Consider the following 13,854-nt stretch of genomic DNA (forward strand, 5'->3'; position numbering starts at 1 on the left):
TCAGGAAACTGAAAAGAGAATAAAAATATCCCCACAGGAGGCTGGTCTGGAGGAAACGCACCAGCACAGCACAGCACAGCACAGGCACCCCCAGCCCCACTGCCTGGTGCCACCCCAGGGTTCAGGCCAGGGACAGGTTGAGCTTTGAGCTAAAAGTGTTCCCCTCTGGAGCTCTGGCTGGGAAGACATTTGCAGTGAAGAGGTGCTCCTTCATGTTCCCCCCTCTAAGGCTGTCAAGGGGGCTTTGTGCTCACTCCAGCCCCTTGGCAAGGACAGTGGTCCCTGTGCTGAGCTCACTGTCAGACACAGCATGGACCCCAAGAAGCCCTGCATCCCCCAGGCTCATAGTGCCAAGGGTATCTGAAGGATATAACAGCTGTTTCATCTTTACATAATTTGAAACAACCCCTGAGCTAAGCCATTTGTAAAATGACTTTTTAGAGTAACCTTGGCCAATGAATTGCATCTCCATGCATTTTCTTTGGTTCACACAATTGTATTTTAGAAGGGACTAATGCAAACATTTTTATTTAGAATGTATTCATCATTATTTAAATATCAACACAGTTTTTGCAATAGTTATCAAGAGTTCCCAGTACCAGAGGAAAATGAAACATAGCCACATGCTTGGCTATGTTCAGAGCTTTAGCAAGCCTCTCCATCTCTTAGCTGAACATGCAGGGTGGTATGTGTCAGTACAATCAAATAAATACAAAATAAAGCAAATGCTAAAAGAGATGTTTCTCTATGGGTCTGGAAGTGCCTACGGGAGAACCACAGCCTCCTCCTGTCATAGAAAAACCTTGATGTGAGAACTGTTGTCTGGACTGAGATACAGAGCAAGGAATGTACAGCTGTCAGAGCAGCAACATCCAGCTAAGGAGAGACCAAAGGCTGGGGTAGAGTGTGATGCCTGGTCCTGCACCCCAAGGCAGCAAGCCCTGCAGCTATTCCTCGTGCCTCCAACTGCAGATCAAGGCCAGTCCCAAAGCCTACAGTGAAGGCCATGTCCAACTGCGGTGATTTAAATGTAAGCTGCCTTCTAGCAAAGCCTAGGAGCAGTAATGAAACTGACACATTCCTCCTACCATCTTCAAGAAAAAAGTGAGTCATGCTACTACTGAAATACAAACTCCCATAAATAACATTTAAAAAAAACCCAAACATTTTCAAGTACTCACAAGCAGGGCCTTTCCTCCCCAGCTGTGGTGGTTGTGGTTCTATTCCCTCACAAACCACTCTGTAAAAACCAGGGCAGGCAAACTTGAATCCAAATGTACTCCCCAGAGTCAGTAATATACACCTATCAGTCTGGGAGCAAAGGAACATGTTTCTGTTCCACTCAGCTATGGTATTTAACCTGGAGCATGAAGGACAAAATTAAGAATACATGAAATAATGAACTCCTCCAAAACAATAGCTCCATACAGGCCCAGAAAAAATCCTTGGCCAGCATAAACTAGATGTTACAGAGGGAAAAGTGACCAGAGAGGAGAGTTTCCCTGCAGTTGTGGCTGTGGTGATCAAGGTTCATCCAAAAAGTTTTGGTCTCCCTTCAAGAAGAAGTAGGAGCTCTTCCTGTGTCTGATTACTGTAATGCAGCACAGCCTGAGTTCTGAGCAAATACTACTGAAAGGCTAGACCTTTGGGAGCTATATGAACAGCTAAGGACCAGAGCAAGTCCTTTCCATCTAAGCTTTTGCTAATTAGAAAGGGGAGATCACAGTCCCCAGCACTTCCCTTGGCTTCCTCTTGCCCCTGCTCCTTGCTAGGTGTCACACTGTGACACTGTGGGTCTGTCCCTCGGTGGCTTGTGCCATCCTGGGCTTGCCAGGCTCACCAGAACCACAGTGGCCATGCAATGACTGCGCCCAGCTTTCACGTCAGACACAGACTCCAGGGTTCCTACACCGACCAAGTCAGAGGAGGGTTTGCTACACCAACTGAGCCTGGCTTGGGTTACAAATGCTGGCTATTGCGTGACATGGGGTACAACTGGGACATTAGACAGCTACTGGAGACAGCTCTGTTGCTTCATGCCAATGAATGCTTTTGCTGCCGGATGTTCTTGCGAGAACCCAGCCCACCCCTGCCTTGCTGCAGGTTCAGGCGCACTGAGAGATGATGTTAGAGTTGCAGTCTAAAGTGTGAGCATGGCTTCTTTTACAGTTTTCGGGCCCACAGCCAGCACCAGGTGGGCTGACCAAGTCCAGGTAGTAGGGGGACTTCAGGAAACGGCGGTAAGAATCCTTTTCCATGAGGGTGAATATTTTTCTTTGAGCCTCATCAAAGCAGGACAGTGTAGGCTCCAGCATATTGTGGCTTGTCTTCTCCCGAGTGCACGAATCCAGGTTCACCTGTGGGCCAAAGGGACAGCATAAGTAAAATCAGCACCAGAAGCAGCTAGCATAGCTAAGGGAAAATCCAAGTGTCTCTCCACCAAGTGTGCTCCAGCTGTCCTTGGTGGGCAGCTGTCTGAAATGGCTGTTGACACCCCAAAACCATGGGAGAATCTGTGCAGCTGGGTACCAACACATCTCTGCTGCCAGACAAACTGCCAGGGGAGACTAACACACATCCCTCTGGGATACAGCCAGTCAGGAAACTCAAACAACTGCATGGGAGCAGACGGAATATGGGGAATCATAGTCCTCTCAGGCTTCTCCCATTTGAGCGTGCAGATGGGATGGCCATGTGGTTGTACCTACACCCACTTTCTCTCTATCCAAGTCCAAAACAAAAGCAATAGAAAGGACAGCATTTCCTTGCTACCTAGCAGAGAAGCAGCACCCTTCAATTCTTGTGAAACTACCGATCTCTTTTTCCTGTGCTGCTGGCCTGGTTCAGAATTTAGGGTGAAATGTTCTGTGCACATACCTCTTTTGTTGCCTGCACAGAGATGAATTCATCATAGATCTTTCTGGCCTTGGGGCTGAGCTTGGCTGGTGACTTGGTTTTCTTGTAGTCCTCACAACTGATCCAGAAATCGATGTTTTCCTCACTGTACTCAGATTTGAGAAAAGCACGGAAAGCAGCCAGTCCTCCTACAGATTGTTTAGAGGAAAATCAGATCAGGCAAGAGTGTCGGTTCCTGGATAGTTGTACCCAGCAAACAGCAGTTCTGGGTTCTTCCCAGAGCTGAATGAGCAGCTTCCCAGGGGTACCAGCAGGACATCTGCCTGTCTCCTTGGAGGAGGCTGGAATTAGACAGGCCCCATGAGGATGTCACACGTGGGTCCTCAGCTGCCTGCTCCCCCACTGCGACCCTCAGTGTCTCAACCAGAACACAAACAACTTGCATGTTCCCAGAGGGCCTCGAGGAGACAGCCAACACACACTGCAGAACGTCAGGCCATGGGAACAGCACAGAAGGAAAGCTCAAGGACACCAGTGCAGCCTGAAACCGACAGGAAGACAAAGTCTCCTGTGAGCTCAGTTGCAAACAGTTTATCCACTTTTTGGTCCTTGTTTAACCCCCTGTTAAGTGTGTGCTGCAGTCTTGTCCTCCCCTTGCACAGAGGGGACAGCTCAGCAGCAGGTCAAAGCCCCACTCATGATATGTTGGGATTGTCCCTTGGATCTGACCAAGAGGACCTTTCACCACTCCTCCCGGAGGCCTGTGTGGCCAAAGGAGCTACTGTCTGCTTCTGAGAGACACGAGAGAAGGTCTCGTGTCCCCTCCAGGGACTGCTCACAGTGCACACACTCCGCAGGCATGTCATTACTTACTGTCATGATGGATCAAGTTTTCCAAAGAGTCTGCCCACTTTCTGACTTCCTCTTGGCTAACCCTAAAAGGAGACAAAGGGAGAAACATGGGCAAGATTTAAGGGGAGTACAGAAAGGACAAATTTGGGTTTTTGCTCAGCACCATTAGAAAAATCTTTTTCCCTGATTGTTGTAAGCGCATACACAAGAGACCAAGATGGAAATGTCTGCTTGCTTTACAGAGACCCCTGGAAATCACAGATCTAATCTACAGAAATTCTGGTTTGCAATCTCCTTCACTAGCCATGCCCTGGAAAGGAATTGTTGAGGTTTTGTGCCTCTTTTGTGACTGGCTCCATCTCTTGCTGAGGCACGGACTTCGGATGACAGGTCATATCAGTGAACTCCAAAGGGCTGATTTCTTTAACCTGTCAGGGGAACAGTGGCTGTATGGGGGAGGAACATGGGAACTAGGAACACATGGAGAATGTGGGAACACATCCTGCATTAATTCCTCCTACCATACCAGAACATCTAGGGCTCATCTATTCCAGGAGCATACCCTGGCTTTTGGAGTCCTCCTTGGAAAGGACACCATCTACTTGCTCCTCAGTGAGAGCAGCAATACCCTGACAAGCTGCTCTCTCTGTTTTCTGAGCCAATACCTCCGTGCAGCTGTGTGGGCCATTGCACAAATCCAGCTCAAAGAGACAGTGTTGCTGATTGTGCGATGTGTCAAGTCACAATGGGTCCTGTGATGATGTTATTCCCCCATGCAGGAGACTGCACGAGTTTCTCCATGTGCACATGTGCATCAAATCACAGAAGTGTTGGCAGAAAGGGACATCCAGTTCAACCTTCTTCATGGAAGGGGACTATCAATACCTGAGAACGATTGCCACACTAGATTAACACAGGTTTTCAGGAGGTACTGGGAAGCAGCAGCAAAAACACTAATGAAGTTCAGCTCAGTGAAAGAGTAAACAACATGCTGCAGCCAGCATGCTCTTAACTATGTGGCAGCATCTGCTCTTACCTCTGACTTGAAGATGTTTTCTCCTTCCTGCCCTGGGAAAAGCCGTAGTCGCAGGAGTCTGACTTCTGCAGCAAAAATCCCAGACGATGCTTCATGTCTTTGGCACTGAAAGAAACAAATTGAGAAAGAGATGAAGATAATGCATTGCACCTCCCTCTGCAGCCTCCTCATCCGCAATAAGCTTCTTCAGCATTACACAGCGACACAAATGCAGGTCACTGACAGTGACTCCAGAGCTGACTTTCTACTTCCCATGTAATGCACATTTCTGTCACTAGACAAATACAACAGAGTCAAATAAGTCATTTTTCATGATCAACAGCACCATTTTCTTGCTGAGAAGGTCACCAGCCTAGAGGCAGGGCTAGCAAAGGGGGAGAACCTGCTATTTTCCTACTGTTTGTTTACAGTTAAAGTATTCTGATAGAAGGGCATCGCTGTGCTGTAAAAGTGTCACTCCACCCTAAACTGATTTGCCCAGCTACCAGTGTCCAGTCCCTACATGCTTCCTAATCCTTTTTCTCCACCCCTTGCCATCTCCCCACTTCACCACCCAGCTCAAGGACAGCGGGACCATGCCAGGGCTCCCACCAAGCTCGTGGCACAGAGGGAAGGGAGGACGTGAAGGGTTGGGAGCAGGACCGTGAGGCAAGACCACGGAATGAGCCAGGAGCATCACCACAACCATCCCATGCCAACTGTAAGCTACTCCATTGTTCCACAGCAAGCTCCTGTGAGGATGCACGATTAATTTTATTCTGCTTTCCAGCATGCTCAGGACAAGCATTGACTGACAGTATATTCTACATATGCAGTTGGTGTGGGGTTCAGCATCTCTCTGGATTTCCTCCTAGTTTAAGAAGGAAGGGGTGGCTAAATCAGTCCTGTTTGCTCAGGGGTGCAAGCCCTGGCCTGCTGCAGGGTTCAATGACAGGGTAAGCAGGAAATTCTTCTCCTGCTTCTCAGATCAGAGCCTGGAGCAGAGCAGAAGGTTGTGCTGCAGAGCTGAGCTCCAGCAGCTGCTCAGCCTCCCAGCACTGCTCTTTGCTCCAGCCATGGCGCCCTGTCAGCAGCCGTGGCCATATCTTATCTTGCTGCTTGCTTGGACTCACAAATTTTTCCTTAACAGTGCCAGCATTAGGATTTTTTTGGGAATCCTGGACAGAGGTGGTTAAAAGACAGAAACTTATTTTTCTCCTTTGCATTTTTTTCAAATGTTCTTGGTGGGTTTTGTTTGTTTGTTTGTTTCCTCCCCCCCCCAAATGATCCTGCAAATTGTGGGCACATAGTGTCCATATTTTTTCCTCACATTTTCAGCACTTGTTTTCAAACCCACCATGAGCAGGGAGCCTTTTCTCCCTGATGGGAGCAGGCTGAACCTCAGTTTGCACTTTCCCAACCCTCTTCCATTGCACAGCCACTGGAGAGCAGCCTCAGGAATGCTCCTGGGGTCATGAGTGGCCAGAAACATAGCACTGCGCCATCACAGACCCGTGCAACTTTGCATGGGCTGGATGAGAAGGAAGTTTTGCAGAGCAGGTGCCATTCTGGGGACCTGAGCCACCCTGCTGGGGGTCTCCACATCCCATAGCACCTGAAAAGGAGTAACCCCCCTCCAGGAGGGCTCGTGGCTCCCTCACAGGCACAGAGACTGCCTCACACTGGGCTGCGGGGCAGGCCATGCTGCCAAGGGTGTGTTTGGGAGCGCACAGGCTCTGCTCTGCTGGCACTGGGGTATTTGGTTGGTACTGCACACTGGGATGCAGCCAGATCCTGCACCCGTGGCGGGGGTACAGCTCAGCCCACCCTGACCAGCACCACACAGTGGGGGTATGGCCAGCCCCACATCAGCCCCATAGCAATGTACACTGGGGGTAAAGCCTGACCTGGTCCCTCATCACCAGGACACACCCGGGGGTGCAGGCTGACCCCACACCGGTTGGTGCTGCATCCAGAGCTGGCCCCCATCCCTGCCAGGCTGAGTTTCTGCATTTGAGATGCATTTTGGGGAATGAGCTCTTTTTTTTTTTTTTTTTTTTAAAATCCCCATTTGCCTTGCTTCCTCCTCAAAACATCCAGAAAAGAAAATTGAGCAGAGGATTCAAAGGAGATAAGGGGTGCAAAGCTTGCAACAGAAGCAGATGACAAGAGTATCGAAATACGGCAACGCTAAAGCTGCTTGTTTTGCTGATGGGAAGGATGAGCTTAGGGTTCCCACAGCTCAGTATAAAACCTTTATGCAATTCTGCTTCTAACGGGAAAAAAAAAAAACAAACAGAAAACCCTGTAAGCAATCATTTGTATCTAATCTTACAAAAGAATCAGAGCTGAATGTGCCACTTCTGCTTCAGACACAAAGTGCAATACATCAGCATAACTCCAGGCTAACAAGACCATTAACAGTTGCTCAGAAATAAACAGTACCTTTTTAAGCAAGTGGCTGGCAGTGCAGCGAGTCCCTTGCACATCTTGCTCCGGAGGTTGGATTTTGTATTCCAGGAAAAACAACGAGGCGGGAGGCACAGAGGCTGCGTGCAGGTCCTTCGCCGTCTGCAGAATTCAGCCTGGTCTCTCAGCCAGCGACTCTGCTTTATAGCCCAGCCCAGACAGCCCAGCAGTGCTCGCTGACCCACTCAGGACTCAGCACAGCAGCAGCACCCGTCCCCTTTTTGCCCACCCAAAAAGAAGAGAGTGACGTATAAGCCAAGACAAAGGAGTAAATGGGATTGACAGCCTTACCAGAAATGAAGCTTGGTGTCTGGCTGCAGAGGTGGATTCTTTTAAAAGGGTGGAAAAAGCTTCAGGGGCTTTCCTGTATTGCAAAAGATAGAACAGTGCAGATAAAAGCTGGAGATTTTCAGAGGGACACAGACAGCAAAAGGGGTCAGAGAATCAATTCTGAGAAGTGAGATGAGCTTTGCTGCTTCCACTGTTCATTTCCCCCTTCTATTTAAAGCAACCTGGCAAAAACAAGGGACAAGAATTTTAAACACAGAAGGTTCCCATGATCCCAACAAATGCAGAAACCAGAGCTCTAAGGAAAGAAGAATGTAAATTCACCAAAGAAGTACCCATGCAGATGAGACTGTCCTGTTTTGTTCTAGAGGCATGTGGATACATACATTTGATCAGGCAGAAAAACAAAAAAGCTTGAGGGGCATATGACTTTTGGAATATAAAACGTGTCCCACCACACACACATTTGGGGACAGCCCATGTACATGTGTAGCAAAGACAAGAAGTTGACAACACGGCTGCCTTACATATATGAGTATGACTGTAGTACCTTACTTCTTCATTTTAATTTGCTCCTAATCAAAAGCCAGACCAGCCCCCAAGTACCTAAGGGAAGATGATTAATTAAAACAATAGGCATAACTATGCCTGCCCAGAGAGGACTTTGTAGCAGCATTGAGGCTGCTCTGTGCTAAAGGACAGACCCATGAAACACCTGTCTGTGGGGTTGTTTTGTGGGAACTGCGCTACCTGGCTCTGCTGTAGTCCCACGGGAGAGCAGAATGACTCCAGCTACACCACATGTCCTCAGCCTTTGGAGGGTGAAGAAGGCAGTTGCCCCCCTGGAGAGAGAGACTTGGCTGATATTTATTGAACTGCAGCTCAGCACAGCCTGTACCATCATTACAGAAGAGGAAAAAGCTTTGGGCAGACGGACATGCATATGGTCTGCTGCATTTCCAGTCTTGCTACTGCTATGAAGTAAAGAAGCTTCAGTTCAGCAGCAGGATGTCTGCCCACGCTACCAACTGCTGTGCTCCCTCTCCCCAGAAACCTCTAAGTTCTTTGCCCACGGTCTACAGAAGTTGCAAGGTGAGTTTTTACCTCCTGAGTCTCTAGACCCTACAGCCAGCAGCAGAGACAACCCAAATCCCAGACTAGTTTACCTGCCTCTCGGATCATTAACTGTGCTGAAGGGCATTGCTCTAATTAACTTTAAAATGCTTTTTTTACAAATGTGACTGTCCTGTTGCCAAACCTGGGGCAACATGCCTGCAAAGTTCTGTTTGGACTAAAAATCACCTCCAGCAAAAGGGAGTGTAAAACTTTAACCAAGTGAATCCCCTTGTGCTTTTAGTGTTGGTGAGCTGACAGCACTTGGGTGGATCTGTAGGAAGCGACTGAGCATGGGCAGAGTTGGTTCCAAAGCGCTTTGATGTCTTCTGTTTGGGGAGGAGAGAAGCCAAAGGGCAGAATACAGCCAACAGGATAAAACTTAGTTAAATAATTAATTGTTAATTAATTTAATTTTAATATCAAACTTATACAATGTTACTACTGTTTGTGTACAACTGCAGCACATTCATTCAAGCAATTCAAGAGCTCAGCTGGTTGACATGGTCCAGGTGTCTGCAAGCTCTAACCCTGACCTGAACCCTGGCAGCCCTGGCCTGACCTCCTGGCTCGGGAATCTCCCACAGGCTGCTTGAGAGGGCAGGGAACCTCTGTGCAAAATACAGAAATTCTGCAGTTTCTCTGCAAATTAGTGTGTAACCAAATTTAGGAATCTCACAATTCTCTGGATTATAAACATGCTTGCTGTGCAGCTCTAATGACACTCGAATGCTGATGTTGTCAACATAAGTCACCTGGATTCTGCAACTTCCACATGAACAAACTGCAATGAGAAATTTCTAACACTGCCATCACAACAGCCAGCCCAAAGGGCTTTGCCATTAAAAACATCCTCCCTGGACTGAGTATGCAAACTCCTGCAACTGCTGCAGTTAAAATTTCACTTTTTCCAGTTCATTAGTGCACAGTGATTCATTCTGGTCCCCATGTGAGGAGTTTGGGTTTGCATACTGTTTCTCCTCTCAGCTCTGTTTCCCAGCTGTTGCAGTTTAATATCCTCTTAGCTGCTCCAGCTGGTCCCCAACCAAAAGCACCACCTTCCATCTCTTACCCTTCATAGTCAGGCTTCTTTTCCCAGGGCACAGACTGTGCTGTGCTCAACACCAAAATCTCCTCCTCCCTGCCAGACAGAGAAGCAGCAATTCACACCGGTTTTTTAAGTTTGTCACATCACCTCTGGCTCACTTCACCTGTGGCATGAAGAAATCAGCAGTGAGGATGGGCTGGGGGCTCCCTGGCCAATACACCTCTTGACTGTGTGGTGCTTTGGAGGTACCCAGGGGCTCACAGGGAACAGCACGATAGTAAATGTCTGTGTTTCCCACTGTAGCATCCCTCATCCCCCACCCACTCATCCCTGCTGTGTCCCCTGCCTCCCCAAGCAGCAAGAGATGAGGCTGCAAATGAAGCTTTCCCTCCCACCATCGCTGCCAGGGATAAACGTCATACACGTGTGCTCGCCTCAAACACAAGTGTGGTATGTGTCCCTGGGCTCAGCGGCAGGCGTGGGAGGAGGCAGGGAGCATGGGGAACGCTGCTTCAGTGGTCATGGCTACTCCAGGCTGTTGCTCTCCCACCTCAGTCCCTCCCCACCTCAGAGCAGTGTGCTGTGGGATGCCTGGGCACGCAAAAGGCTGTTTTGTGTCACTGGAAATGGGGAAGGGTATGTAATGGGACCTGTGAGGATATGCTGCTGGGCCAGAGTCTTTCCTGTCACTGCTGCCTTCCCCAGCCCATCTTGCTAACTGTGGCCCAATTTTCCTCCTCATCACACCTCACAAAGCCAGCCAGGCACCCTGGGGGTGGGGCTGGCAAATGGCCTGGTGCACAGGGTGACACTAGGCAGGGCACTGCCCATCTTTCTCATAGGCATCCCCATCCCAACATCAGTCTGGCCACCGATCTGCTCTGCAGACAGCATTGGTGGGGAGCCAGAGCAGCCCCCACACCCTTGAGAAGGACTAACTGGGGTGTCAATGGTCCCCAGCACTACAGAAGCCCTGCATAAGCAGCTGCCCTGCGGACAGAAGTGTCCATGGGTCAGCCCTGGCGTTGAGCCTCGTTGCAGGGAGGGAGCCTGGAGCTGAGATGAATTCCTTAATTTGCATCTCCCTCAGCCCAGCCTCAAGCACTCTGCACAAAATCCCTTCCAGTGCAACCTCCCACTGCTGATTTCTTCTCCAGTACACTCTTTAGTGGGTAAGATTTCCTTCCAGTAATGAGGGCTGCATCTTCTCCACATATATGTGTGCTTTAATTGAATTATGGCTAATGAGCTGGGAGCAGAGCGCCCTGGAAGGACCATTTGGATCTGGGCTTGGATGAATCAGTTCAGCGTGTGCAGCCACGTTTCCTGTCCCAGGGCCCTGACTATGGCCTGACCTCCCTAAAACACACATGGAGAGGCCACACTTGTCCCTATAGGGTCTCCCTGCCAGCACTGGGATTCCCAGAAACGCTGTCCCATAGCTGAGTCTGCGGAAATCCTTCTTTCCCATGTCTCTGCAATGTACCGCCTGACTTCACACACAGCTACAGCTATGGCCCCATAAACAGCCCCCAGAGGCAGCTTTGAGGAGAAAGTATCTCCTCCCAAATCAGCCCTGGCAAAAGGGATCACTCACCGCTCCCTCACACGGTTAATTCGCTGCTCACACAGAAACCTGCTCAAGTGGATGTACCCAGTCACCTCTCTGCTTCTCTTGGACAAGGCAAAGGTGAACTTTTAAATGCAAAGCAGCTCTGGTTTGTTGTTGTAGTTCCTTGCTGAGCCTGCTCCTCTCCAAAATGATGCTCTGTAAATGTTAACGCATTCATCCTGTGGGTTCCTTAGCCCCATCATCTTCATGCAATTCATAAAACCAAACATACAACTCATACAATTTTTCCACGTCCTCAAGTGTTTTTCTACTTATACATGCACCTACAATATCAGTAGTTTTTGTCATTTCTAGACGCTTGGAAGTTCCTAATAGTTTAGGGGGTTTTGGTTGGGTTTTTCTTTGCTTCAACCCTCAGTTTTTGGGCTGCCTACCTCTCTCCTGTTAGTACTCAGAAGAAAAGACTTCACTTCGTATCAAAGGAAGAATTTTGTTCAGCCCAAATGGATTTTTTTTTTCTCCTCCTTTGGGTTTACTAATGAAATAAGTGTTACTTTTTTTTTGTCTGGCTATTGTTCTTGTTTGTGGGCATAACACAACAGAAAAATGATAATTTGAGTAATTTGCTGTCCAGTTTCCCAAATCTCTGTCTAATGATCCATCTTGATTAACAGCTCCTTAAACATTTCGGCTCAATCACTAAGAAAGTTTTGAATAACACTGAACCACAAACAAAGCAAACATGTGCCTGTTCACTGATGCTTTCCCAACACTAAAAACACTTTGAAATGTCTCATTTAGCCACTTTTAATCCATTTAATATGGATTTTATGACATTTTAAGCCAAATATTTGTAGCAAGCCATATGTGTTTATAAATCTATTTCACCACCACAACTCCCTCATAAAAGCACTATTAAGCTCATTATAAAAGGTCTATTTTCCCATTAAATCACATCAGTTGGTATCAATTATATCACCACCTTTTCAAATGAGCCTGCTATCGTCCGTACTAATAGTGCTCCTGCACTGATCAAAAGGTTAATAGCTCTGTGACTATATTGTGCACCTCCGCTTACAGCATAGCTTTCTTCTAGACTCCTTTTATTCTAAAACATGTGGAAAATGACCACTTTTTGTCCTGAGAGCCCTTTAGCCTGTTCCTCTAAGAATCTTAGTGCAAGCCAGTTGCACCTGATTGATATTAAAACTGTGTAGATGATCCCCAGGTCTGCGCAGCCCCCAGGCAGGGACACATTTGCTGGTCCTTTGCAAGGGACACTGAGCAGATGCTTGCCTCATGTCCCAGCTCTGCCTGCAGCTTCTTGGGAAGTCTCTCATTGCTGCTTCTGTCCCTGAAAGGTGCCTGGGGGTGCGAAGGAGCCGGTTTTCTCGTGTCTGTGTGCTCCCAGCCCCTCCACAGCCCACATATCCTGCCTGAAGCACAACACTCAACAGCTGGGTGCTGCTCCCACCGAGCAAAGGCAGCTCTAGTGAGATGTGCACCATAGACTGCCCACAGTGAACAACCTCACCCTTGACAGCAACCAGATCTAAGTATTTTCAGTCCATATTTTGACCTGATATATAGTGCTACTGGAATTTAGCTGCTGTTGATTTAAGCACAGAATTCTGTGTTACTTCATGTTCTTCTTGGCAAGCTGTTTGCTTGCTGGGAAATGCCCTATTGAGACAGGAGCTGTGAATGGCAACGGTGGGACAGCCCAGATTGACCCCACGGACCCATCACTGGGTTAGCAACAGTCAGTGGTTTGCGCACACCTCGCCTGGGCTGATTGCTTCACTCGAATGTGCCTTAAGGTAGAGAGGAGGAGGAGGCGTAAAGGGAGGCAGAAAGAGGGTTCATGCGTCAGAAATTAAGACACCCTTAGTACAGTGTACTTCTGCACCTTAGCAACCCAGCTGTGCAGCGACTTCTTTTCTACAGCTTTAAAAAGCCCAGCTTTTTAATGCTATTGAGCTATCTTCTGCTTAGACACTTACCAGAGGATGTGAAGTTACAAGCTGCAAGGATAAATATTCTGTCACTGCAGAGCCAGTTAGACCTACTGTCTTAACCTTATACAGACCGACCTTCCTTCTTACCTTTCTAGTGGCAGCTGGGCAGGGTTAGAGCTGCCATAACACAAGGGCCCATGCCAGGGCACAAAGGCTATAGCTTTATTCAGAAGTACAGAGCCTAGGTGATATTTTGTCAGTGGGGTCGTGGCTCAGCATGCAAAGCACATTGTTTACTGCCCTGGTCACTGTTATTTAATTCTCAAAGACAGCTTACAAAAGGCAGCTTGGAAGTGGTAAGCATCTGTCAAAGCCTGTCTCAAGAGTATGCCAGTTATTTAAAAGGTGATGTTGGACAAGTCTGCGGATGGGGTTGCAGAACATCATAATTGCAGAATAAAGAAACACAAAAGCAAGGACAAGCACCTGCAGCAGAGGAAAAGCATCTATTCAAAAGCACTGTGTGATGCCAGCCTGCTGCATAGAATGGCTGAGTTGACTTGTGGTGGAAGTAAATGCTCTTGATGTGGCCCCAGCCTAAAGAGCAATCCTAAAAGGTACCAGGTATTCAATGAATCAGTCTGCCCCGATAAGCAGCTGCTTTAGAAATCACAAAAAAAAA

General features: G+C 48.1%; 1 protein-coding gene across 2 annotated transcripts; it reads right to left on the reverse strand.

Moving 5' to 3' along the window:
• Positions 1 to 512: 512 nt before the first annotated feature.
• RGS4 (regulator of G protein signaling 4) lies at positions 513 to 7,604 on the reverse strand. 2 transcript variants are annotated; one of them, XM_065842761.2, is made up of 5 exons: positions 7,169 to 7,372; positions 4,745 to 4,849; positions 3,730 to 3,791; positions 2,878 to 3,044; positions 513 to 2,357 (listed from the first exon to the last, which is right to left on the reverse strand). In XM_065842761.2, the coding sequence occupies exons 1-5, from the start codon at positions 7,210 to 7,212 to the stop codon at positions 2,106 to 2,108; spliced, it is 630 nt and encodes a 209-aa protein (XP_065698833.1). In that variant the 5' UTR covers positions 7,213 to 7,372; the 3' UTR covers positions 513 to 2,105. The 2 variants fall into 2 exon arrangements, with proteins under 2 accessions (XP_065698833.1, XP_071666381.1); XM_071810280.1 differs by lacking the exon at positions 2,878 to 3,044 and having other exon boundaries at positions 2,139 to 2,357; positions 7,169 to 7,604.
• Between the last annotated feature and the right edge of the window lie 6,250 nt (positions 7,605 to 13,854).

Source organism: Patagioenas fasciata, chromosome 6, assembly GCF_037038585.1.
Source record: "Patagioenas fasciata isolate bPatFas1 chromosome 6, bPatFas1.hap1, whole genome shotgun sequence".
Taxonomy (NCBI): domain Eukaryota; kingdom Metazoa; phylum Chordata; class Aves; order Columbiformes; family Columbidae; genus Patagioenas; species Patagioenas fasciata.

What these genes read in the sequence shown, in the direction of transcription:
- RGS4 (XM_065842761.2), bottom strand. Translation starts at nt 7,212, where the DNA reads ATGTGCAAGGGACTCGCTGCACTGCCAGCCACTTGCTTAAAAAG. An exon ending in CCAGCCACTTGCTTAAAAAG is followed by an intron (nt 4,850 to 7,168) that starts GTACTGTTTATT and finishes TGTTTCTTTCAG; the next exon opens with TGCCAAAGACATGAAGCATC. An exon ending in CTGTGCAGGCAACAAAAGAG is followed by an intron (nt 2,358 to 2,877) that starts GTATGTGCACAG and finishes TTTGGCCCACAG; the next exon opens with GTGAACCTGGATTCGTGCAC.